At 38.1% G+C, this 23,762-nt stretch overlaps 1 protein-coding gene across 4 annotated transcripts in view; it reads right to left on the reverse strand.

Moving 5' to 3' along the window:
- The window catches only part of KIF13A (kinesin family member 13A), a 101,911-nt gene that overhangs the window by 4,521 nt on the left and 73,628 nt on the right, over nt 1-23,762 (reverse strand). Inside the window, exons 18-39 of one of the 4 annotated variants that reach the window (XM_072924171.1) lie at nt 19,822-19,984; nt 19,068-19,208; nt 17,315-17,464; nt 16,994-17,158; nt 16,250-16,423; nt 15,569-15,720; nt 15,323-15,455; nt 15,085-15,231; nt 14,087-14,125; nt 12,703-12,802; nt 12,485-12,611; nt 11,425-11,480; nt 10,164-10,288; nt 8,988-9,164; nt 8,500-8,592; nt 7,502-7,654; nt 7,010-7,087; nt 6,455-6,502; nt 5,874-5,985; nt 4,793-4,944; nt 4,069-4,233; nt 3,745-3,789 (exon numbers count right to left, since the gene is read on the reverse strand). In XM_072924171.1, the coding sequence (XP_072780272.1) occupies nt 3,781-3,789; nt 4,069-4,233; nt 4,793-4,944; nt 5,874-5,985; nt 6,455-6,502; nt 7,010-7,087; nt 7,502-7,654; nt 8,500-8,592; nt 8,988-9,164; nt 10,164-10,288; nt 11,425-11,480; nt 12,485-12,611; nt 12,703-12,802; nt 14,087-14,125; nt 15,085-15,231; nt 15,323-15,455; nt 15,569-15,720; nt 16,250-16,423; nt 16,994-17,158; nt 17,315-17,464; nt 19,068-19,208; nt 19,822-19,984 (2,659 nt within the window). In that variant the 3' untranslated portion in view covers nt 3,745-3,780. Of the gene's footprint in view, nt 1-3,744; nt 3,790-4,068; nt 4,234-4,792; nt 4,945-5,873; nt 5,986-6,454; nt 6,503-7,009; nt 7,088-7,501; nt 7,655-8,499; nt 8,593-8,987; nt 9,165-10,163; nt 10,289-11,424; nt 11,481-12,484; nt 12,612-12,702; nt 12,803-14,086; nt 14,126-15,084; nt 15,232-15,322; nt 15,456-15,568; nt 15,721-16,249; nt 16,424-16,993; nt 17,159-17,314; nt 17,465-19,067; nt 19,209-19,821; nt 19,985-23,762 lie in introns of those variants that run through there. The other 3 variants (XM_030265549.4, XM_030265547.4, XM_030265548.4) reach the window with 3 other exon arrangements.

Consider the following 23,762-nt stretch of genomic DNA (forward strand, 5'->3'; position numbering starts at 1 on the left):
TACCCGGACGCTTTCAGACACCTGCTGTGATTCATCAATGTAAAAGGAAAAGCAGAACAGTTCACCAGATGACCAGAAAGTACCAACACATCAGTTTAAACATCGTCTTGAAAATGCTTCCTCACTTCAAAATAGCCAAGACTGCTCAAAATAACTTTGTATAAGATTTCCTCAGTTTGCCCATGTCAGAATAATCACAGAATTGTTTAGATTGGAAGGCACCTCTTGAGGTCAATTAGCCCAATCTCCCTCTGCTCAAGCTGGGTCAGCCAGATCAGGTTGTCCAAGACAGTGTCCAATTGGGTGGGTTTTGAGATCTCTACAACCTTTCTACACAACTCATCCCAGTGTTTGACCCCCCTCACAGCAGAAAAACTGTGTATTCTTATTCTATATTGTGGTCAGATGGAATCTCATGTGTTTTGATTTGCCTCATGTTCTATCACTGGACACTGCTGAAAAGACTCTGCCTTGGCCCATCAGGTGTTTTTATATATTGATAAGATGCCCCTGTGACTGGACAGCCTCTCCTCATTTGTCAGACAGCCCTTATCTGTAACCAGGTCTCATGTCCATTCTTACCATGTTCAAACTCATAGCAAACTCATAGGAAATATAATTCAGTATTACCCACGCAGGATAGCCTTTTAAGATTATCCAATATTTTCAATAACATTAGCTATCAATATCTGAACAGGACATTTCTATTTGTCTAAGTATATCTGACAAATCCAACCACATTTCAGATTATTAATATTTGCTCAAGTAAAGTCTTGGTATCCTTTGCTTTCTAATTTTCATAGCACTCTTTCAGAGTTATTTCTCATACAGAATCTACATGAAGGCTTTAATATGCAATTATTTATTTCTCTGAAGAGGAGCAATAGTGTTATAAAATGTCATGTAAGACTACTGAGTATTATTTATACTGTTGAAAATCTACTTACATCTGAAATCCACATTACCTTTGGAAGTAAAGAAAAAAAATAACACTTCCTTTATTGAGACTATGAATATCCTTCCAAGCACTAAAGCCGTAAGCAAAACATGTTTTTTGCATATTGCAGGATACCAGTTGCTCATCTCTGAGGGATGTTTTCTCAATCATTCTGCTTACTGCTTCCCTTTTACCAATTTTACTTTTGCAAAACTAAGTTTTGTTCTATGCAGAACCTTATAGTTAGGGAGTGTTTTTAAACATTAAATACTAAGAGTTTATCAAATACATTTTTTAAAGTTTGTATATGAAGATTATATATGAACTCCAAACTAATAAATATTTAATGAAGGAAGCATTTCTAGTCAATACTAGCTAAATGTCCCCTTGAGACCAAGAGGTATTTTTATGAGAGTTCTTTATGTCTCCTTTGAAACTTGCAAGATTCCTCATTTGACTGAAAGAACCCCACCTTGGTGGTTTCCCTGTTCAGAATCAGACTGGATAACAGGTTGTAACTAAGAAATGGCTCTACAGACATACAGACATTAGTGAGTGATTAGGAAAGGCCAAACAAGTAATCACAGTGTCATTCATGTGCCATTTCAGGCTTATCTGTCATCATAAGTATAAAAGCTAAGCTACAGAGAACCAGTTTTCTAACTAGAACATGGGCTGTGAAAAATGCTGCGATAGGTGAAGAGACATCACCTTGTGACAAACAAAAGATGCCCTTGGTGGAGACAAGACATATTTCCTTACAGAGCTCATCTTAAGTTTCCTGACTGGGAAATTCCAGAGACAAAGCAATTTCAGAGTTTTTCAAACTTCATGGGAAAAAAAAAGAAAGAAGGTGCCTTGTACAGCTCAGGCTATTGGTATAAATAAAGATAAAATCTTTGAAAAACTGGTCAAGAAACTTCAGCAACTTCCCCAGGATGTAACAGAATGACTATAATGAAAAGCAGATTTAAGAACTGGTAACAGAAAGACCACGACAGCAAGAACTAATGGACAAGACTAATCATTAAGTTCTAGCAGTAAAGAAGCAAAATAAGCAGGTGCACAGAGCAGCTTCCCTACATCTGCTTTGCATCTGCATTTTCAAATCCCTAAACTCCACCTCTCAAGTAACCTCAACAAGTAAGTTCCCATTTTACTAATTAAAAATCAGTAATATTATCTAGTGGTTGCATCACAGGTGCCTCAATTTTTATTGCCCGCTAGAAGGGTTTCCTCTTAGCAAACCCTCCCTTAAACATGTTAATTGCTGGCAGTATTTAAATACACTTAATATGAAAACATTTAATCTGACGTTAACATAAGTCACAACATTCCTATATTATATAGAACATGCCCCTATATCATGCTGTTTTGATATAGCTGCAATATCAAGCATGTGTAAGTACTCTCTGAAATTTCAGGTTGAATGCTCTATTTCAGGCCAACTGAATAAAAAATATTTTTTGTTATCTGCTTTTTCTTCCCCCTTCCTTTGGCAGATGTGTTTTGAATATTGGAATACTTCAGCTTAGTTAAAATATAGGACTCACTGCAGCTCTGAAAAATGGGGTAGACTGAAAAGCCTACTTCCTACAAAGATTTCTTTCCTAAAGCAATAAAACCCCCAGAAACATCACTTGCTAAACACAACACCCTAGGCTCTGGGCCACAAAAAGTAGCCGTGTAAACCCACTAGCAGCTGCTACTTCTTGCCTTGTCTCCCCAGGACCCTCAAGGGTCTAAAAAGTCATCAGACAGAGGACTAGATCCAAAGGAAAAAACCCATGGTAGTCAAGCCATTACCTGGGTGGATCAGTTCCTTTGATCTGACTTCCTATGCAACCAAACAAAAAGCTGTGTTGATACAAGGGAGAAGTCAGTACGAGTCAAGCAGCTGAGAACTGAAAGAACACCTCTTTCTATGGTTCTTTTGGCTACAGCAGGTTTACAGTGTTCAGTGAATCTCATCCCTTCTAGCTGGCAAAGCCTGGTGGCAGGATGTTGCCCTTTCCTAGCTCTGAAAGCTTTTGTGTATCTGTGGAAAGTAGCACAGGCAAATGCCTGGGTTAATTCAGGGCATGCACGGGGTGGGACTTTGTTTTCACTCAAGGGATTAAAACTGCCCTCAGGTTGCTATGGAAAGTTTTGTAACAATTTATTTTCCAAGGGATGTTTTTTCAACTAGATTTTTTCTTCCAAATACCTTCTATTATTTGTATCAGTGACTCAGTGCGAGTCAGCACATCAGTTACCTTACGGAAAATTAACATGATCAAGAATAAAACAGCTGCCACCCAAACCCAGCAGCCAAGCTTCAAATATATACACCAGAACACTCAGGATACTTTGGTCTAGCAACTTACAAAACAGCATTAGAAATCCAGAACAGGTTTTTTAATGGTTTGGCTATATGGTAGGAATGAAGATAACTGTTGAACAGAAGAACCCATCACTAGGATTTTGTGGAAAACTGTCCCATAGGACTTACAGGAAATAATTTGAAGGTTCTGAATTTTAAATCTAAAGCTCTGATTAAAGCAAGTATTTGCAGCCGTGTTCCACAGCCCCAAACCCAAAACCATCATACAGCAGAAATGATGATACACCTTTTGTTGAAGCAGCAGTGAGAAAAGGATTTAGCAAGTGAAGATTAAAACAAAAGCCCTCCACCTCAATTTCCACCTGAATTATGATGAAGACAGGCTGCAGGTTAATTAAGAGCGGCAATCTTAGTCATATTACTTCCATGTCAGGCAATTACAAGCTTTTAGAGTGTACCCACACCTAAATGCACAGTTACTTACACCAAATGGGATCATTCCATTTACTCTGGGGTACAGTCACAAAATCTAGGTAACATACAAGGTATATTAGAGTGACAACAGCATTGCTCTCTAACCCATCCTTTTCTTGACCTTTTGTGCTCTGTAAATACATACTACATCCTCCCCTCTCCCCCCATCCCACAAGACAAATTACATATAAACATTAAAACCCAAAACAAAACAAAAACAGAACACCAAACTCCAGTAGAGTTAGTTCCAATGACAGAATGCATTTGCAAGCCAGGCAAGCAACTGTTACAACCATAACCTACAATCAGTCATAAGTGGTTATTTCCAACTCACAACTTCTTTTTCCTGCTGGAGTAGTGTGAGTGCCTCAAGCCCACCACCAGGCCTCGAGACAGAAACTGGTACAAAACTTACAATCTTCTCCTCAGGCATGGTGCTGGCCCTGCTTCCTGCAGGCACAGCACAGCCAGCACAGTGCACCTGCGATGGAGGCATGCTCTGCAAAGGTTGAGACACACAACACATCACACAAACCAGGGCTCTGACCACGCTGCTAACTGCCAAGTCACAAAGGTGTGAAGACGTGATGAAGGTGAAACAGCATTGGCCATACAGACATCAAAATTCAAGTTAATGGGTAGGGGAACTCATGCACTCCTCCCAGAATTTGAGGGTGAGAAATAGAGGCCAGAATTATAACCACCCCAAAATAGTTTCACAGAATTACGTTTTGTCTATGAAAAAACCACACCAACATCTTACTGGAGAATAAAAAGAAAAAGGTGCAAAAGTAGTAAAGTAGTTATTGCTACTTTAAAATAGAAGTATCCTGTAACGGACAATACATTCTAAGAAGTAAAAAACCCCAAAATCAACAAATCCTGTATTCAGGTAAAAAACAAAACTCCAAAAAGCAAAACTCCACCAGATATAAAGGGTAACCTGAATACTTTTACCAGAGAATTACAAAATTCTGTTACAACAGATGCAAATGATTTTTCAAGTACACAAAATCACTCCATCTCCTTTAAAAAAGCAGGTGGTTTTCAAAGATTACCTCTTGACTAAGTAGAGGTCGGCTTTCAAGTGGAGTCTTCCTTTTATGCTCCTCTTTCACTGGCATTAAGGGCTTGAAAAACTTTGGTGGCTGGGGAGAAAATGCTTTAAAAGGGCTGGCCATTAAAACATGGGAATTCTCTGCTACAACACCTAGGTAAAAAAGCAAAAATAGTATATTTCAGTTCTTCATATCCTGACTGCAAGATCATATTTCAAAACAACTGAAGGTTAAGCCACGCAATTGACAAAGTTGCTGGCTACAGAAAAAATATTAATATTTAAGTATTTAACCACTGGCCGAGGCATGAAGTAATGTAGAGCTCAGTGAGATCCTCAGAAAAATCTGAGGATATCTCAGAGAGTATCTGCCTCTTCCATTTTGAGGCTCCAACATTTCTCCTTTTCATCTTGGTCATAAAACCAGTGGGAAGTGTCCCTGAAAATAAAACTGAGGAGCTCTTATGCTTCCTATGTCTCACCTGACCTCTGACCACACGACTGCAAATCTGCCCTGTAACCGAGCCAGCCATCCAGAACAGCCAGCACGATCAAAAAGGAAATTATAAGCAAGGAAGCAATGAATAAACCCCCAGCCCACTTTATTGCAGCAATATTTCCACCTGCACTGCCTGGTCAATGTGACCTGAAGGAATCAAGGCACCTGTGACAAACTGACAGGGAGCCACAGCCGATATCCACATACCATGTAAAGAACCTGTCTAAGGATGCTTCCCACTTTAAAAAAAGCATCTTCAAATTCATAAAATAACAGCAGTTGTGTTTTGTTCTTTTGTGTGAGTGTGTGATGCTTTGTTTTGTTTTGGGTGGGTTGTTATTTTTTTTTTTTTTTCTTCTACAGTTTTGATTTATATTTAGCACATTCTGCCCTCCTCTTTACCCTCTTTCCTGGATGTCTTATGCATTTCTCCTTTCCTCCCCTATTTCCAGATTATATTTAGCTCCTTAAGTAGAAGCTGGAGAACACATTTATTAGGAATAGAGCACCGGGAATTTAATTTTCAGTTTAATCCAGTAAATAAAAATTCACTAGCATTGTCATTACATATATGAAATCTCACCACTGCCATCTTTGCTCTTGCGAGGTGACTCCCTGGGTAAAGTACCATAGCATGATACATCTTGATAGCTGGAACAACAGTCAGATATATCTAGGTGACTTTCAGACCAACCCTAAAAAAATAAAAATACATAAATCTGCATGATGATGCAGACAAAATATGGAACAAAAACAATAGGTAAACTCAGGTGGTTTTTTTAAGAGTCAACCAAACCCCACAAACCATAGCTATGTCAATTACTGACTTCAGACAATTTTCCTGTCACATAGAAATGCATTGTTTAAAAGGTAATTAGCTGGCCAGAGAACTAGTTAAAGTTTTGCTCTTTCTGTTTCTTATATATCAGTTTATATAATTCTAATATGAAAAGCAGAGAAGGACAATAAGGTTTAATGCAAAATTATATGTAATGGGTGCAGAACTTTGAAGATACACTATGTAAATCAACTGCTTTAAATACTGTTAAAGGAAAATACTATTTATATTTTCCTTTTATTTTTTCCCAATTCTCAAACACATCTTGCTTCTGATGGGTATGGGAAATCTGGGAATGTGAGCTGTTTGTTGCTCCATTTCCATACCTTGTCATCTTCATCACAGGCAGAAAGATCCAGTCGACTACAGGACACCTACAGGACACCAACAGACAGAATGACAAAATGCCTACCTTTTATTTGTGAGATATAAAACCTTGAGGAAACACTGATCGTTTAGTCCTAATAACTATTTTGCTCTCTCTTTTAGGACCAGATTATGTATAAAGACACATAGGTTTCTGCAGTATGAGTGCGTGAGAGAACAGATAAAATGGAAACTACCCCTTATACCATGAAAAAAGTTAAAGGGACTTGGAGGTAAAAGTAATCTGAATCAGGGCAGCGGTCATCCTGAATTACTTCCCAAATGGATTTCCTTGTAAAAGGAGAAGAGTTTCAACCAACCCTCCCTCTTCCCTGTTAACTTTATCTCCTAGTATGGACAATTTTGGGGAGTGGGTTTCACTTCATGGCCACTTCCCCACAGGCAGGTTAGTCTTACCACAGAGTAATCACTACCATATCCCATTGTGCAAGCCTTACATCAGCACACAGACAGCAGCCCCTGCCCCATCAGTGCTAACGATGAAGGGTCCTTACGTTGTGCACATTTGGAGTGCTGATGCTCCTGCGGATGTTCCTGGCTTTGGTGGAGAGAGCCTCTTTGACAGTCACTGCCTATGTAAAGAGAACAAAACACTAACAGCAATGCCATGGTCTCCTCAGGAGAACTGAGCAAGCCAGATAGGGACTTTTTTCAGTGTAGCTAACAGAAGCAATCAGGGCTTGCATTCACAAATCTTAATTTGCACATACAGCCACCAAAGCTTCTGTCTGAAATTCATTCTTCAGCCTTTGCATGTTCAGGTTCTGAGTACTACACCATTGTCAGCTTTAGTTACTACATCCACCACCTCTGGAAATTTGTATTTCACAGAACTAATTTTATCTTACATTTATCTGTCCAATGATCTCTAAAAAAACACCCAACGGGAACAAAAAAAAGCAACACAGTATTTTTAAAAGATCAATCATCTCTTCTTGAATTCTCATAATCCAGTGCAAAGGGTGCAAGAAATGCCTTTTCCTTGCCTGTCTTAGCCGTTCAAGGCTCAGAATGTTCTCCACTTGCAGCACACCACGTGTGTATTTCTCAATGTAGGTTTCGCCATCGGATGTGCCTTCGTTCTCACTCCTTGCAGCCATCAGTGCTAAGGTCTCACGATCCTCAATTTCTTCTGTAGCCTAAAGTAGAAGTTACAACATTCAAGGTTTCAAGAAAGAAAGCCAATTGGTTTAGCTCACTTTTTTAGACCAGTTCAATCCAGAAATTGATTTGATTTGAGCATCTTAAACTTAATCAGCAAACCTAGTAACAGGCAATGATTCAGGGTTGTTCCATAAAGATACAAATGATGCTGAAGAGATCAAGCTTAGGAGAAGTTTTGAGCACTTGCTGTAGTAAATGCACTTCTAGAAATAATGCATATATAACCTGAAATTATGTATGTTAAGGCTCAACTAATGACAACTTCCTAGGCAAGGAAATGTAATTTCCTTCCCAGATCTTAAAATATGCTGTGATTTCCCTAGAGTTTAAAGTTTAAGTAGTACTGCAACAAAGTGAAAATTACAGGGTTTCAAGACTATTTATGTTTTCATTTGTCCAGTTTGTTTACTTTTAAAATAAATTTTATAGCACATTTACAACTCATGCACGCTTTTTTCTATAAAAAGTAATTTATATTCCTGTGAACTCAGATTCCCAGCTATTCTGTTTTCACAAGCCTGAACATTCCTCTGAGTACCCTCTATATTTTCCCTGTAGACTTTAAGTTAATGGTCCTTCAAAAATAACTCTACTACAAAAACTTAGTTAAACACAGTAGAAAAGAAAATAAAATTCCCACAGTTTTCAACTGTTTAAAGATAAACACAATCTCACACTGATCTACTTCAGTATATCCACTTTGGCAACCTGCCTCATACTAGCAAAGTAGGACATTTACTTTCTAATCAGTATCACCCACTGCAGTAGGTCAATTTTGTTGATTTCTGTGCATTTGCCAGAGAAATACAGTATGATTTACCTTTGGTATATTGGATACTATTTCATAAGTCACTCCACAGGCATAATATATATTTTTCAAGGATATTCTCCTTTTCAGGCTCTGGGTAAAACTCTAGAAAGAAAGTAAGTAATTTTCAGTTATTGTTTTGATAATATTTACGACATCCTAAAAAAATAAAAAGTTGCAATGAAAAATCTGATTATGAAGCCAATCAGAACCATAATGTATTATTTTCTTTTTAGCATTTATGATATTTTAAGCACTCTTTACAGCACTGTGCTCAGTATACAATGCTACTAAGTTCAATCAGTTGAAAAATGGACAGTTCAAAGAAATATAACAGTACACAGCTTCACTGCAACCTATAAACATCTAGTTTTCATTTCTCTCTCATAAAAACTAGGGAGACCAGACTCAAAAAATTAAGCAAACAGCTAAGAAAACACATTCATTAAATAAGAATATGAAAAAAAAACAAAGAATAAAAGAATATATAAACTTATTACCTGCTTGTTATAAATGTTGGCTGCAATCCTTTTGCGCAATACCAGTTCCATTGCAGCAGGGTGACTGAGCTGCACAGTAGTCTTCACTATCAAGTAAATTCTCTCATTTTGAGGAGTTACCCTATTGAGGTGCACTGAATCGTGGACAGAAGAGTCCCAGGCAGCAGTGGCTGAAACCTATGCAAGTGAAACAAGGAAAAGGAAATCAAAGATTCTATTATTATAACAAAAGATATAATTTACAATTATTTAACATGGAATAAAACAATCCCTTAATGAGAGAAAAATCACCATCACTGAACAAAGTGGACTCCTTTTCATAGTAAGGAATTTATCAGAAGAATCATAAAAGAGGTGTTAAGATACTGGGGAAAACAACTGTAATCCCAATCCCTGCACTGTGGAAACTCTGCCCCAATAGGAAGTTTTCACATGGCTGGAGACAGAAAGGAAAGCAGAAGGACCGGATGAAGGAATACAAATCCTACTGCTACTATATTAGAAGTGTATTCATTTCAATGTAAAATCTTCCATCTGTGTTGGATTAGATTAACAGCCCAGACAGAATAAACCTACACCCATTCTGCAGTACTTTTATTTCTTCCCTCTGCCTTCCCCCCACTTTGGTGTCCTCTTTATTCTGGAAAGAGTCTCTTAAACAATTGCCTGAGTAGATGCAGGACATGGAAGGAATCAATTAAGAAATTCCAAAATGGATTCAGAAGCATTAATTTCCAACAATTCCCAAAACATATATTTAAAAAACAGTAATTCTGTACTAAAAATTAAAGAATTTTTATTTAAGTATTAAGCTTTGCCTAGTGCACACAATAAAATTTCTTTTTCTCTGAAGAGTTAAGAACCTGAAACAGGAATGATAAAGGGGTGAGGAAAGCTGGAAAAGGGATTTTGAGTCAGGCAGTTGAATTATTCTTTGCCAAGAGCTAGCACTTGCCATCTCTGAATTAAAGCAAAAGAGCTAACAAGTCATATCCTCCTAAATTCTAAATAAATAGGCCAGAAAATAAAGGCAGCACTAGATACAGATGGTACTTCTAAGACAAAAAGGTAATAATAATAATAATGATTAAATACATAGAAGTAGGAAATAAAACATAAGAAAAAAGCATTTACACAAGCTAGAGTTGTCAAAAAGGAGGCTTGCTAACAATTTACCTCATCATCACTGTGTTTTATGATCGGCAGATAAAAGAATGGGCTCCCATGCTCCTTTGGTAGTATTGAGTTAACTCCTGATGCATGGGGACCTATTAGTTGTTCATTGGCACTGAGGTCATCAGCTAATGAAACAAATGTGCAAAGAATGAAATAGTTTTATACCAAAGGATATGAATATATAGAGGCAAAGTTGTAATAAAGGCCTACTCATATTTCATATTACATTTAATCCTACATAATCTTAGTACTATGCAGCATTTTGAAGATGATTTCAGCATACAAAAGAAATTGAGAATAGCAGTTCTGGCTACATTATGCTTTTAGCTAAACAAACAAAAGGTGTGCAAAACCACAATGAACCTATTTAAATATCCTATTTGATTTGATCTTTTGTCTGCTAATCTCTACTGATAGTAAAAAAAAAAAAAAAAAAAAAAAAGAAAGAAAAAAAAAAGAAAAAAACAAACCAAAACAAATAAACCATTCCTTGTGAGCACAGATCAAAGAAGAGGTATTACACTTTCCAAAAGTATCTGCTAAAGCAGATTATTGATGCATTGCCTATATAAATATGTGTAATAGTCCACTGCAGTGCTGGATGTGATAAGGCCTATAGATCCTCTTGTGCTTTATATTCGGGTTTATAATTAGACTTGTTTCCCAAACAGTGCTTAAATGTGGAGCTACTTCTAGTCTCTTGCTACTTAGACTGTGTATCTGTGTCTTAAGAATATATATCAATATTCTTCTTGCATTTAGTACTAAATACCTTCAAAGGGCCAAGACTTAGATTCTGCAAAAAAAGCTCATTATAGCCCTAACACAGTGTTCATTAAATGAGCTGTTTAAAACTCTGCAGAAATGCCAGTGGAAGGAGCTCTGAAAGCAGTGGGAGATTCTCTGTTAATGCCTTAATGACATGTGAATTTGTACATCAAAACACTTACAGGATTTCCTCATTTGCTGTTTGATTCAAACTAAGTTTCCTTTCTTACAATATTTTCTGTTGTACAGCCCATCACTGTACTCCTGTGTTCCCAGACTTTTTATCCTTATTCTAAAATAATTGTGCTTAATTATGCCAACATACACAACCAGAGGAAAAAGCACTTTACAAGCCATATCAGACAGTGTCATTGCCAGGACTTGTTTGATTTCTTACACCTTTCAAGTCCAATCTTCCATTTAACCATTTATTGACCCACACGAATCCCGATTTCTTCCTCCACAAGTTTCTTAATCTCCTTTTACAACATACCATTCAGATCAAGGAAGAGGACAGGTATATGTGTTTCCATTCCTGCAGGTGGAATCCTAAAACAAAACAAAATGGTAACAAAAAAGGCAATTTCATACCTAAGCTAATTTGGGCAGACAGCTCTCCATGCAATATTCATTAACTGTAACCAATGGCTAAAGCTGTCAGCATTCTGATGGCTACTCTGAATGCCTGTGTGGCACAGACAGCATTTTATTAGCTCATGCAGAGCTAAATCTAGAGCTTTGCCAAAACTCAATTCACACCACACAGCATGTGGCAGTTGCTGGGAGGACCAGAGTTCTAAACATCCTGTTCTGCTCCTTATGAAGTTAACTGGTTGTAGTCATCTCACACATAAAGGTCAGGAACCCTCCAAACAACTGGATATGCAACTACTGGCACTCATTATATCCATAAACACTCTTTTAGCTATATGTCCACAGCACGCTTTAGGTGGATAAGGGGAAAAATGGCAAGAAAAAAGTATTGCTACATTATTCCCCAAATACTACTGGAGACATTAGTGTACACTTGATTAGAGGAGTATTTCTTGTCCATACTTTCCCAAACCTAACATATTGCATTCCTCATTTTTGCATGTCAACTCCAAAGGTCTTAGTTAAAACACAAATTTAAATGAAACTAAAGAGAAATATATTACAAATTCAGATGAAACAGAGAACACATCCTTTGGAATCAGTTTCTTCCCTCTTCATCCTTTATCAATGACATTATCACGTGTTCTACCATTCATTTTTCAATCACTCCTTTTCTGAAATGAATCAAACTACTGTATAGTTGCAAAATACTATATTATATTCAAAGGTGATTTTCAAACCTTGAAAGCTATTTCAAAGCTCTATGTAATATCTTAGCTAAGCAAATCCTTCTTACATTCAGACAGCATCTGACCTTCTAAACTTTCTGTCAGCTGAATGCAGTTTGTAGTATCACAGGAGAACACAGGAAGCTCCAAAACATCCTTAGATTTGTACCCTGCAGCATGCACAGTTTATGTACAAAAAGCTGTCAACTCCAATGGCTTTTCTGAACATACCAATTTGCGGGGGCACCAGGAATTCCACTGCCTGGTGCTGGAACAAACACTGCATTCCTCTCTTCCGTCAGCCCTACCCACTGTTCCACCAGCCGGGCTTCTCGTTCTATATCATCCTCAGATTTTTCTATGGTGGAAAAGATTAGGATTACAGATGAGATACACTTTTTGTGGTATAGGGCATAAAGTACTTATGACAGAGACTTCAAGCTGCAAACCTTGTTTGTTGCTGATCTTTTGGATCTGCTCATCTAAGTATTCTCTGCGTTTTATTAATGCATCAGACCACCTTTCTCGTACACAGTTCAAATCTTCTTCCTAATATGGAAACAGAGAAGGCAGTCACTAGACTATGTGGGTAAGAATAAAAGGGCAGTAAATTTTGTGGTAATTTAATCAGAATTTATATTAAATGGCTTGCACGATGCAGAAAACTTTTTTCCCTTGAATGACATGCACACTGATTAAGTACCTCATCGCCCATGAGGGGAAGTTTATTTGCTTTCAAATCTCAGATTTCAACAGGAGAAAAGAAAATGTGACTGCCTCTGCTGCTGAACAGATTATACACCATGGGCTAATTACTCACAGAGGTGGCAATCAATCTTTTGAATAGCATATGGAAGAGGAAAACCCAGTATCAACAGTTGATCATAAGTTTTCCTGAAGATTAGACAGGTCAATACACCCTCAAACCTGCACAAAATTCCATTGCTAGCAGCTGCTATCAGTGCAATTAAAAGATTTCTCATGCAAACAAAACCCATCATGCAATCATGCTTTGTGGTATCACAGAAAATCCAGTTGGTTCTTCCCTGTGATATGTCAGGAAGCGCAAAAACAGCCCGAAAGAAGTTAGTACCTTAAATTATATTTTTGAAACTGCTAGGAAACTTAACACATCATTTTAAGGGATGTCAGCATTCTCACCTAACTGGTTTTACTTCTGTTGGACTGCCTATTAGAAAAATGTCTTCTATGTAGAAATCTGAAATTTATTTTACTTTGGGGAGCATTTCTTCTGCTCTTTGTCACCTTTTAAAATAAGTCCTTTATTACACTGTCTAAATTATGACTTATCACACGGGAAAATAGGTTCAAGGTTGGGCTTTGTGCAGATAAAAAAAAAATTACTTCACTGAAGCTTCTGTATCTATCCCCATTCACATCCTCCACTCTCACTCAAGCACTTCAGAAAACTGCACAACATAAAAGGTTATGATATTTTCTTTAGAAAACAAACAAAATATCTTATGCTGCATAATTCGCCTGGAAAAGATGACTGCAGCTGCTGGTTCTTTTCCCTGTTATTCATCAGAAACTGCTTTAATTCTAAATTAAAGTTTCAAAGCTTTTATTCCCATAGCAATTCATGTAGCCAGTTAGGAGAGCTGACTGCAGAGTACTAGAGAAGAAAGGACACTGTAAGAGTATAAAGTCACAAGGTAAACTGAAATAGCAGTGTTGTATAGCCCAGGTAGCCTCTAAAATGCACAGCAGGTGTGTATTTCAAAGCCGCTTTTGCTTGTTCATTTGAGAGTTGCTGGCCATTAGCATTAGCTGTGCCCCGTGCCGCAGGATTGACAGCAAGAGCAGCAATACCTGGTAACTATCCATATCACCACCATCATCCTCCTCCTTCTGGTAGGAGAAAATACATTTTGTAAAACACAAAACCCATGCATTTCACTCAACAGAAATTCACAGAAATAACCCAAAACATGATTACCAACATTTCTGCCACAAACTTGTAAAATGTTAAAATCACAACACTCAAATAACTAGTCTTATTAGAGGCAGAAAGATTTTTTAAATTAGACTGTAGCAGGTCAGCCATGATTTGAGTATTAGTGAATATGTTTATTAAAAAAAATAAAATAATTAAAATCACCACAGAATCCAGTGCCAGAAAAATGACTGAGCAAGCAGATCACTAATCTCAAGTTTAACAGTTTCATCTGTATCCAAGGTTAGAATTATTTGTGGAACTGAATGCAAACCTTCTTACAAAAGGCACCTTGCTTCCCTGAGTGGCATATTTCACTTGTTCTTTGCTATCACTGTTAAAACCATGCTTTATTTCCAATATGAATTTGTCCAGTATCAGCTGAAATAATTTATGCTTCTTAAGGACTTCCCTGGCTATGTGGAATAAACCTTCCACATTCAGTGATGACTTGTTTTGATTCTTATCAAATAACAACTTGGTGCTTTTTGAAAAGCTAAATAGTATCTCACCACATTTTCTCTAATAATTTTTTTTTTTTTCATTTCCCCTCCTCAACTTTCCCCATCTCTGGAAGGGAGGGGAATTAATAGCACTAGGAATCTAATATTAATCACCTCTACACATAAAGGTAAAAACAATTCCCCTATTCCTTCTGTCCTGCCATACTGAGTACTTTATCAGTCATACATTGAGTTATAAGCAAAAAAAAAAAAGCAGTTTTAGCACCACAGGCTTACATTACTTGTATTAACCTCAAGCATGTGTAAAACTGCAAATCATGTACCAAGTGTGCCAAGGTCCCTTTTGGAATTGTGTTGGGCTGGGTCAAGAACAGCAGAACCACACCAAACTGAGAAATTAACTGCTTTACCTGGTAGCTGTCCAAGCCCCTTTGCAGTTTGGTTGATCTGGCAGTCACCCCACCTACAGAGACTGAAAGAATTGCTTCTACCATGAGAGGCAATGTTCCTGAATGCTGCACGGGTTTCACTGTCACCTGAACTCTGCGAGAATGACCCTAAGCAGAAAATTTAGAGGAGAGAGAAACTAAGAATAAAATTCAAAAAGTAATTTAAGCATGAATAAGATGGCAAGGAAAAGATACACACCTGCCTAAGCTGGAAAATTCCCCCTGTGTTTACATCTTTTGCCTGATGGAGTTCAACTGCAGCGTATTCACCCATCTCATTCAATTCTTGTATGGAAATCCACATTTCTATTCTTCGAGTTACTTCATTCCATCTAAAAAGACATCCCCATAAAAACTCATGGTTGCCCCAAATTATTTGCGCACAGCTGGTCTTACAAAACTTTTAGAAAGTTGATGGAAGCATTCATTTGTAATTCATTTGTACCTGTCTCTCAGTGTCCTAGTTTTTGCATGAAGAGAATCAACTTCCCAAACAGAGCTGCCATTGCCAGTACACCTGTGACCCCACACCTCAATAGCAAGAGCTCCTTCTGAAATGAACTCCAAAAACTCCTCTGTGACATTCACCACATAGTCCTGGCAATGAGAAAAACACATAACATTCAACCATAATAAATAATTGTATCTCCTCAACTTACTTGTAAGGACACACCAAACAACTAACTCCTGCCTGATCAACCATACAGTTTGCATCACAAAGCTCGACTCTGGACATGAAAGTTACAAAAATCTCAGCAATTCACGCTCCTGCATACCACATCTCATCATAAAAGTGATGTCTTAGCTCCAGTGATTTCTTTTAAGCTACTGAGCTTACCAAACAAGTATATAATCAGCTGTCATTATATAAATGATAGATTTCTCCACACACTAAAGGTAACACCTGAATTTAAAAGATCCCTAATCAAAAGATCTTTTTCTTTTGCTACATTGTGAAGAAGTAATGAGGTGAAATATTAAGGCATTCTTAAGCAGAGTTAAAAGTCATTAATTATAGGACTTGACTCCTCATTCTTCCCCAAACAAAACAAGGTTCAGACTCCAAACAGTTTCTCTCAAACATACAATCCTCCTGGTAACACTATTTCGTAATAGAAATATTTACCTTACAGTGAGAGAAGGTCACTGTAAAATGAGCATCTTTGCTCTGAGGTGAAGGCACATCTGGATCTACCACTGGTGCTGCTACTGTTGACTCGCATTGATCCCAAAATGTGTATTGACAAAAGACAAAGTTGGAGAGATTAGGTGGCAATCCAGTTGCTTCTTTTATTTTTACCTGAGGAGATAAAACAGATGTTGTCAGGAATATGACAGTTCTTCTTCATCTGCAAATTGAAGACCAACAGCCAAGAAGTTTTAAAGGACAGTAAGTACATTCCCATTTAGGAAATCTGATTTTGCCTATCTAGAAACATAGATGTAAGAACTTCACCCATGTACATGTTTGTATATTCCTTTCATTTGAGGAAGCTGATACGCTCAAGGGCAAAATGAAATGCTTCACCACAGAGGAAATTAAATTTATACAGCACCCATAGATATTCTTGATCACATTAGATGATCAAACTACAGGAGATAGTTACAGGGAAAAACTGTTTCCCCTTTTGTAAAGCATTGTCCTCGCAACACCAATATTTATGGTGCGGATTTGCATCTACTGGGAACTAAAACAAATTAAATGAGCCACTGGAAACCACAGACAGGCCTACCCTCAGCTGGAACAAGAGGAGTCCTGTCAGAGACCTTTCAGCAAGCAATAGTCTACAGAGCCTAGTACTGTACATCAGACTGGCTACGTAGTTACAGAGACTCTAAACTGTAAACTTCATCTTCTGCTCTCACTCACCCTACAGGAGAGCTTTTTCGCTCTGTGAATAATTTCTCCGTTGTTATCCGTGACTTCCAGACTCCCACTCTCACTGGAGTTCTCAGACGAGTCATCTCCTTCTGCCACACGTTCTGGGACAGACCCAGTGACACGCATGACTTCAACATGCAGCCGCCCTGCCACCTGAAGGCAATTACACAGAGAACATACAAGGCCACTAGAAAAACACTTATTCACTGAGGAACAAGACAGCAGGCACCATTTGTTTGCTAAACCCCAGGTGCACAAGGAGCACCAAGAGTCCTGCAGGAGCTCTCAGCATGCCCAGCCCAGCCCTACCTCGCCCTGCTGGCTGATGATGGGCACGGCATATTGCAGCTTCACATCGTAGAAAAGGCACTCCAGAAACACGTTGGCAACGCCGATCAAGTTGTGGTTCTCCTGCGCTTCGTAGAAAGGATCACCTCTCTTGCCAATCAGCTTCCTTATCTGTTTTAGAGATAATGAAAGAGATGTCACAAAACCACCAGTGTGGGAAGAGGAGATCAAATAACCTCATAGTATTAAAAGGTAGTGGCACAAAAATTACTCCACTACCCGTCTTTGTTCCTTCCTGTTACACAGGCAGAGACTAGAATCATATTATAAATTTGAAATGAAATCTTTGAGATGAGACATTATACAATCCTTTCTTTACGAAGGGATATAATAATATGATGACCTCCATATTTTAGCAATGTCAAGGCAAAGCAGACTTTACCATGAGCAACCACAGTAGTCATTGATTTCAAGATGTTTCACCTTTTCTGCTCTGTTTATACTTCTTAAATGAGAAGTCAAAGCATCCTCAGGTTGTGCTGCTCTGGCTGCTGGCTACCACTACAAGGGCAAAGGGAAGGTGCAGGATGATTCCTACTTAAGTCAAGTGCTCATATGACTCCCATAGAGCTGAGATCACACCTGCAGCATTCCCCATACAGCCACAAATAATTCATGCAGATTCCTAGCATGATATGCACTCCTCAGTGAATTTGTTAGTTCCTTCCCTTCCTCTCCTCTTCTGTCTTCAACACATGCATTTGACCTACGTGTTTCTATGTAGCACATAGAACACATGCATTATGGACGACATAGGTCATGGAAAGAATGATCCTGGCTCAGGCAGACATAATGTATTCAAACATGTGCTATCAGTTCTTACTAAAGTCAGCAGTAAAATCATCGTTGTCTTCAATGGGCACAGATGAAGTGCTTGACCTCCCCTGTGTAATGATTTTAGAGATTCCCATTGTCCCGTCCAAAGCATGTAACAAAGGCACAAGAGTTGTTCAAACATATTTAAGAATTATTCTTGATACAAGTAATTTAGGTGTTTCCTAACAGCCACAAGACAATAAGATATATTTCCTATGCACTTCTACCTGGATACTTAGACGATGTCTTCTGGAATTCCAAATATTACATCTCTCTCTAGTAAACAAGCAAGTTTTTGGCAAATCTCATGCTTATCTGCTAAGGCTAATGTGCTACTTTAATTGTCACAAAATACCACTTGGTTTTGACAGAAATGCTGATGTAGATTAAGTATCTTCAATTGATTTCTTCCCTGCTTTAAGGCTGTGAAATATACAAATGAAATTAGAGAATATTTCATAGTTTAAAATAAAGTTTTATCCCACTAGTATGTTCTGCACCTTAAACAGCATCCTTGTCAGCTTTGACACATTAAATAATTTTATTTCTAATGCAGCTTGCTGCTTCCTTTCAGAGCTGGTGGTCATCTGCATGCCAGGTAAACATATGCTCTTAGTGGCATTGTGAGTCTCAGCACAATTATATCTGAGATCAGCACACTTAACATCTGAAAACACAAGTGAGATAGAACATACCTGTGTATTATTATGCATGGGGATTTTGAATATTTAGTATTAGTCATAATGGTTTTGTTCTGGTTTTTGTTTGGGTTTTTTTAAAATATAGTACCCTATTCTTTCATATACAAAGTCATTGCACTTGCTGTCTATAACATATTAAAAGGCATATAAAGAAAACAAACTCAATCTTTGATCAATTTTAAAAATATATAAATTACCTCAGGACTTTTCTCCTTCCATTCTTGATAGAGGTCTCTCATGTCAATCAATTTGTTCTCCAGTTTCTCAATAGTCCACACTTGGGTACCTTTTCCTTTTCTTCTCACTTGAATTGCAGGCTCACTTACTATTGCACCCCTCTAAATCAGAAGAAAAAACAATCAGTGCAGCAAATGTGCATGTAAGTAGTTTAACTCTTCACACAAACTGCATTCCTAGAAACGAATAAAATACAGAACATACAGCTTCTCTCTGCATGCCAGTCATGCTACTTCTGTCCTCAGACATGGCATGGCCTATACACATCTCTGAGCATCCAGATCTCTTTATCCTTCTCAAACATGACCATTCCCACAGGAATATTAACACACTCAATCAAAGCCCTTAGGACAAGCATATTATCCTAATTGGTATCGTATTTACAGCAGCACTGTAAAACCCTTTAAGACATAAAATTGTAGGAAACTGTAACAAAGCCCATTAATTTCTTCAGACATAACTAAAATGCAGGCTCCATAGGAACATATACTTCTGTTCATACGCATTGCACATATGGTGATCACACACTTTAAAACAGCAACAGCCATACTTAATGCTCCGTTGCCATTTTTACTTACTCACTTTCAGTATATTAATCAGGTAGCACTTCTATTTTGTCTACACATAATCTAACAAAAGTAACATTTTATTGGCTCAAGCTCTACAAAGTTTACTCACAAAGCTATGTTTTCCAGTAATCTTTGTTATCATTACCTTTTTGTTGGCACTGAGGTTTTCAGCAGGGATCTGAAGTGTTACTTGATAATCTGTTAGCTTACTCATTTCTTCTGCTAAGAAGTTTGCTTCTCTCACCAGAGTATTTGCCTTTACTATTTGCTCTCGAAGTTTAGCCAGGCTCTGTCGAAACAATTCATCCCTGTGGTGCAGTAGGTAACATGAAAAATACACAGAAACCTATTTCTACTATTGGAAAGCTGCAAATAGAGGTGCTAACAAAGACTTTTCTGAAACAAGTTTTAAGAGGAAATGCTGAGTAGCACTGTGTCAGTGAACACAAAACACTCACACAATTTTACTGAGGGAAAGCAGTGATCACATATTAAACAAACAAATTACTGTTGAGGCACGTCTAGTATGGTGATGCCCAAATAAAAGGTCCTAGTAACAGAGGAGCTGGTACAGTGATGATTTGTTTAAAGCCCTGAGGACATTTCGAATTTTCAAGAAAAGAAATAATTGCAGCTGTCTTTACCTTCAATCTGGAGTCCTGCTCCAAAGAATCTACCAGTCTCAACATGCTAGACTTCATCTTGATAAAACCTGCTCTTCCTAAGACCATAATGTTAGAACCTGCATTCACTGCAGGCCACAGCTCTGTATCACTCCAAGGGATCTGCAGTGACCACAGACCTCCCCCCACTTATTCAAGCGTACACATTAAAAAAATATAAATAAAAAACACTTAAATCCTATTTACCCAAGGTATCTTTTAAGTAACAGATGGATAAGCACAGGTTAAAGCCTGTGCACTCAGTTTCTGGACAAATTCCAAAGAGGTTTCTCAGGTCTGTCTAAGCAAATCTACTCTAACGCAACACCTGGCAAACCTGCTATAACACACACTACACATACACCTGTGTACTAAGATATGCCCTCACTTGGGATTCTCATCTTCAAATTACCTTTTTAAATGATCATGATTATCCTCTGAGCAAAGTTCATTCTGCTTTTCTTTGTAATCTCAACAGCATTTACTGTGTCTCATCACTTTATAAAACTCAAGACCAAACTTTGGATATTTCAGTCACCAGCTCTCCCCTGTAGCCTTTCTATGCTAAGTCCTACTGAAATGTGGTACATGCTGATCACATACACTTCTCATTTCTATGAAACACCTTAAATTATACACAACTGTAGGAGGAACAAGGGTCTTCCTATGAATACAGCCAAAGTTTGCCTGCTGCTAACATGACTCTCAGTCACCAATAGAATTCTAGTTGAGTGGTTATCTTTTTCCAAAAAATCACAAGGAATGGATAATTCAAAGTACACTCTGACAGTCCCCTGATACCACAACCAAAGTGGTAAACAACCAGCAGTGTTAGCAAGCAGCCCTGAATTTTAGTGCCTTCAACATGCTAAAACATGCAGCTTTGTCTCTCTCACATACCCCAGCCTAGGTTTGCAACAGTGGTAGGTTTTATTGGGTCTGAAATTGCTGCTACTATCAGTGAGTTTTTAGCGACTTCCTCCATATCTCCTCCCAGCATTAGATGGAAAATTCCTTTTCCTCTGCTTCTTGTTTCTGTTATCCAGGCTATCAAAATTAAATAAGCAATTCCAGACCATGAGAGTGACACATTCCACAGAGAGCTATAATTCTGGATTCACGTGGCAAATTAAGGTAGTCAAAAATTAATCACAAGTAAGTATTTGATACTGAGAGTGCACTACACCTACAGCCACTGTAAAACAACTGCCAAACTTGGGAAATAGAAGGCAGCTTTTATCTGTATGTGAGGGCTGTAAGAGCCACTGGATTCAGCTACAGCCAGTCACTCCCTTAATCTGGGACACCAGCATCTGGAAAGCTTTTTGGGAGGCTCCTACACCAATATTAGATAGATTCTTGAGAAATGAATGGTTTAAGACTGTATGGCAAACTTACAAGTAACTCAACCAATTATTATGGGCAGTTCTTATAACAGTTGTGTTTTTCTGCATACAGCTGTGCCAGAACCCTTCCAGAAAGTTAAGGGAAAAAAAAAAAAGGATTTTTTAATTCTCACTACATTAAACATATGACAAGCTCCACTAGGGTATTAACTGGAGCAAATACTCATTGAACATGAAATCCTGAAATAATCATTTAAGCCAGACAAGAAGAAACAACTGACACTCACCACCACCCCAACAAATAGAATTTGTTCAAAGTTATAATGGGTTAATTTTATGCCAACAGGATTTAACACCAGGCCAGGTATCATGTGTCCTTCCACAGTCAACAGAAAGTGGGAATAACCCCTGTGCAATGTGTTCCAGCTGATCTGACAGATACAGCCACATGCCCACATCTGATACCTATCAAATTAATTTTGCTGGCTGATCCAGTAGAGCTCAGCTTCATTTGCAACAGCAAGAGAGAGACAGCTAAAAATTGCACCAATCAAATCCCCTGCAATCCAGACTCTTTGAACTTTTACACATATTTCATATCCAGTCTTCCCATTCTTCCTAGGATTTCTTGACCTCTGGCCAGTTGGCTGGTAAACATCCTCTCAGCAACGTGTTGCCATGCTTTTACAGCAGAAACCACTCAAAGATTTTTTTCTGGTTTCTTTTTTAAGATGATCTATTTTTCCCCCTTTTTTCAGCAACCAAAAGCTCTTCTGGAACTACAAATAAATAAAATGCATACCTAAGAGGATCCTCTGAAGGACAGGAAACTGATAATGGGTTCTTCCAGAAAACTGATTATTCAATGGCAGTGTCACCAAAACATTATCAGACTCTTCATTAATTGCTCCAAAGAGAATCCATTCTCCTTTTCTTTACAATGCAGCAAAGTACAGGCTTCAAGCAGCTCAATAGTTATACAGAGTAAAGCATTCACCCATGAAATTCAGAGGCAAAACTTCTTGTTCAAAGCACAGCTCCTCCTCAGAAACATCTAACAACTACTGAGAAATGAAAGCTGGTGGAACACTTAGCCTTGATATCACTCCAGATTTTCTTTTTTGTGATTACTTAGTTATGGTGGTTAATCTTAAGCAAATCAATTACCATTTGCTCTTTGCAGCCCCCAAGGACAGGCAAGTTTTTTGCTACTCCCTTTTCCCTTCTGCTGCATCTTTCTAGAGGTACTGCCTCCCCTACCAGTAAGCCCAGTTCTCTGCGGCTGCAGTACGTTATCAATGATTTCTTGAGGACCTTGCTGTGCTCAAAGCAGTTCTAAATACAAAGGCCTCCAGCTAATGCATTTCTCACTCTGCACTCCTTGTGCAGCCCTAGAAGAGTCTGTAAATCCCAATCATGACTCTGCAACATTTTTTTTACATTCAGATTCCAGTGATTCTGTTTTTAACTTTTACAGGGGCAAACAATTATTTTAATTAATGTTGAATCATGGAACTGCTTCTCCCTACACTTGCCATGAAAAACATTCTAGTCATCACTGGTCAACAGTTAGCTATTTGTTTAGGTTTTTTTCCCAGGCTGAACTGGCCATGAATTGCAAAACAAAATCTTGCACAAAAACTAAACCAAGATCTGTTCTGTTCTATTTCTGACACTCTCAACTGAAAGCTGCAAAACAATCTTCACTATCTTGGTTTAGATCCCTCTTGTAAATTGATTTGGTTTTGTAATAGTGAAGAATGAAGCAAAAATAATTACATAAAAAAGAGCACACAAACCCACTACATGTAGAGAAACAAGCACGGAGTGAATAAGGAAGTTTCTGTTTTAAAAGAAACAGATTAAATACATTTACAAGAAACCTGTTGGAACATCTAGGCATTCTTCCTGCTAAATTAGCCCCATGACAGAACACTCACTGGTATTCAGAAAACTTAAATCATCCTGGTTGCTGCCCCTTGAACTTCTCTCCATGGAGCTGGCATCCTTCTCTCCTCAATGACAGCAAGACCAAGCTTCTTCCATTCAAAATGCAGACACTCTTCTCACATCTTCCT

This window comes from Taeniopygia guttata, chromosome 2, assembly GCF_048771995.1.
Source record: "Taeniopygia guttata chromosome 2, bTaeGut7.mat, whole genome shotgun sequence".
NCBI lineage: Eukaryota > Metazoa > Chordata > Aves > Passeriformes > Estrildidae > Taeniopygia > Taeniopygia guttata.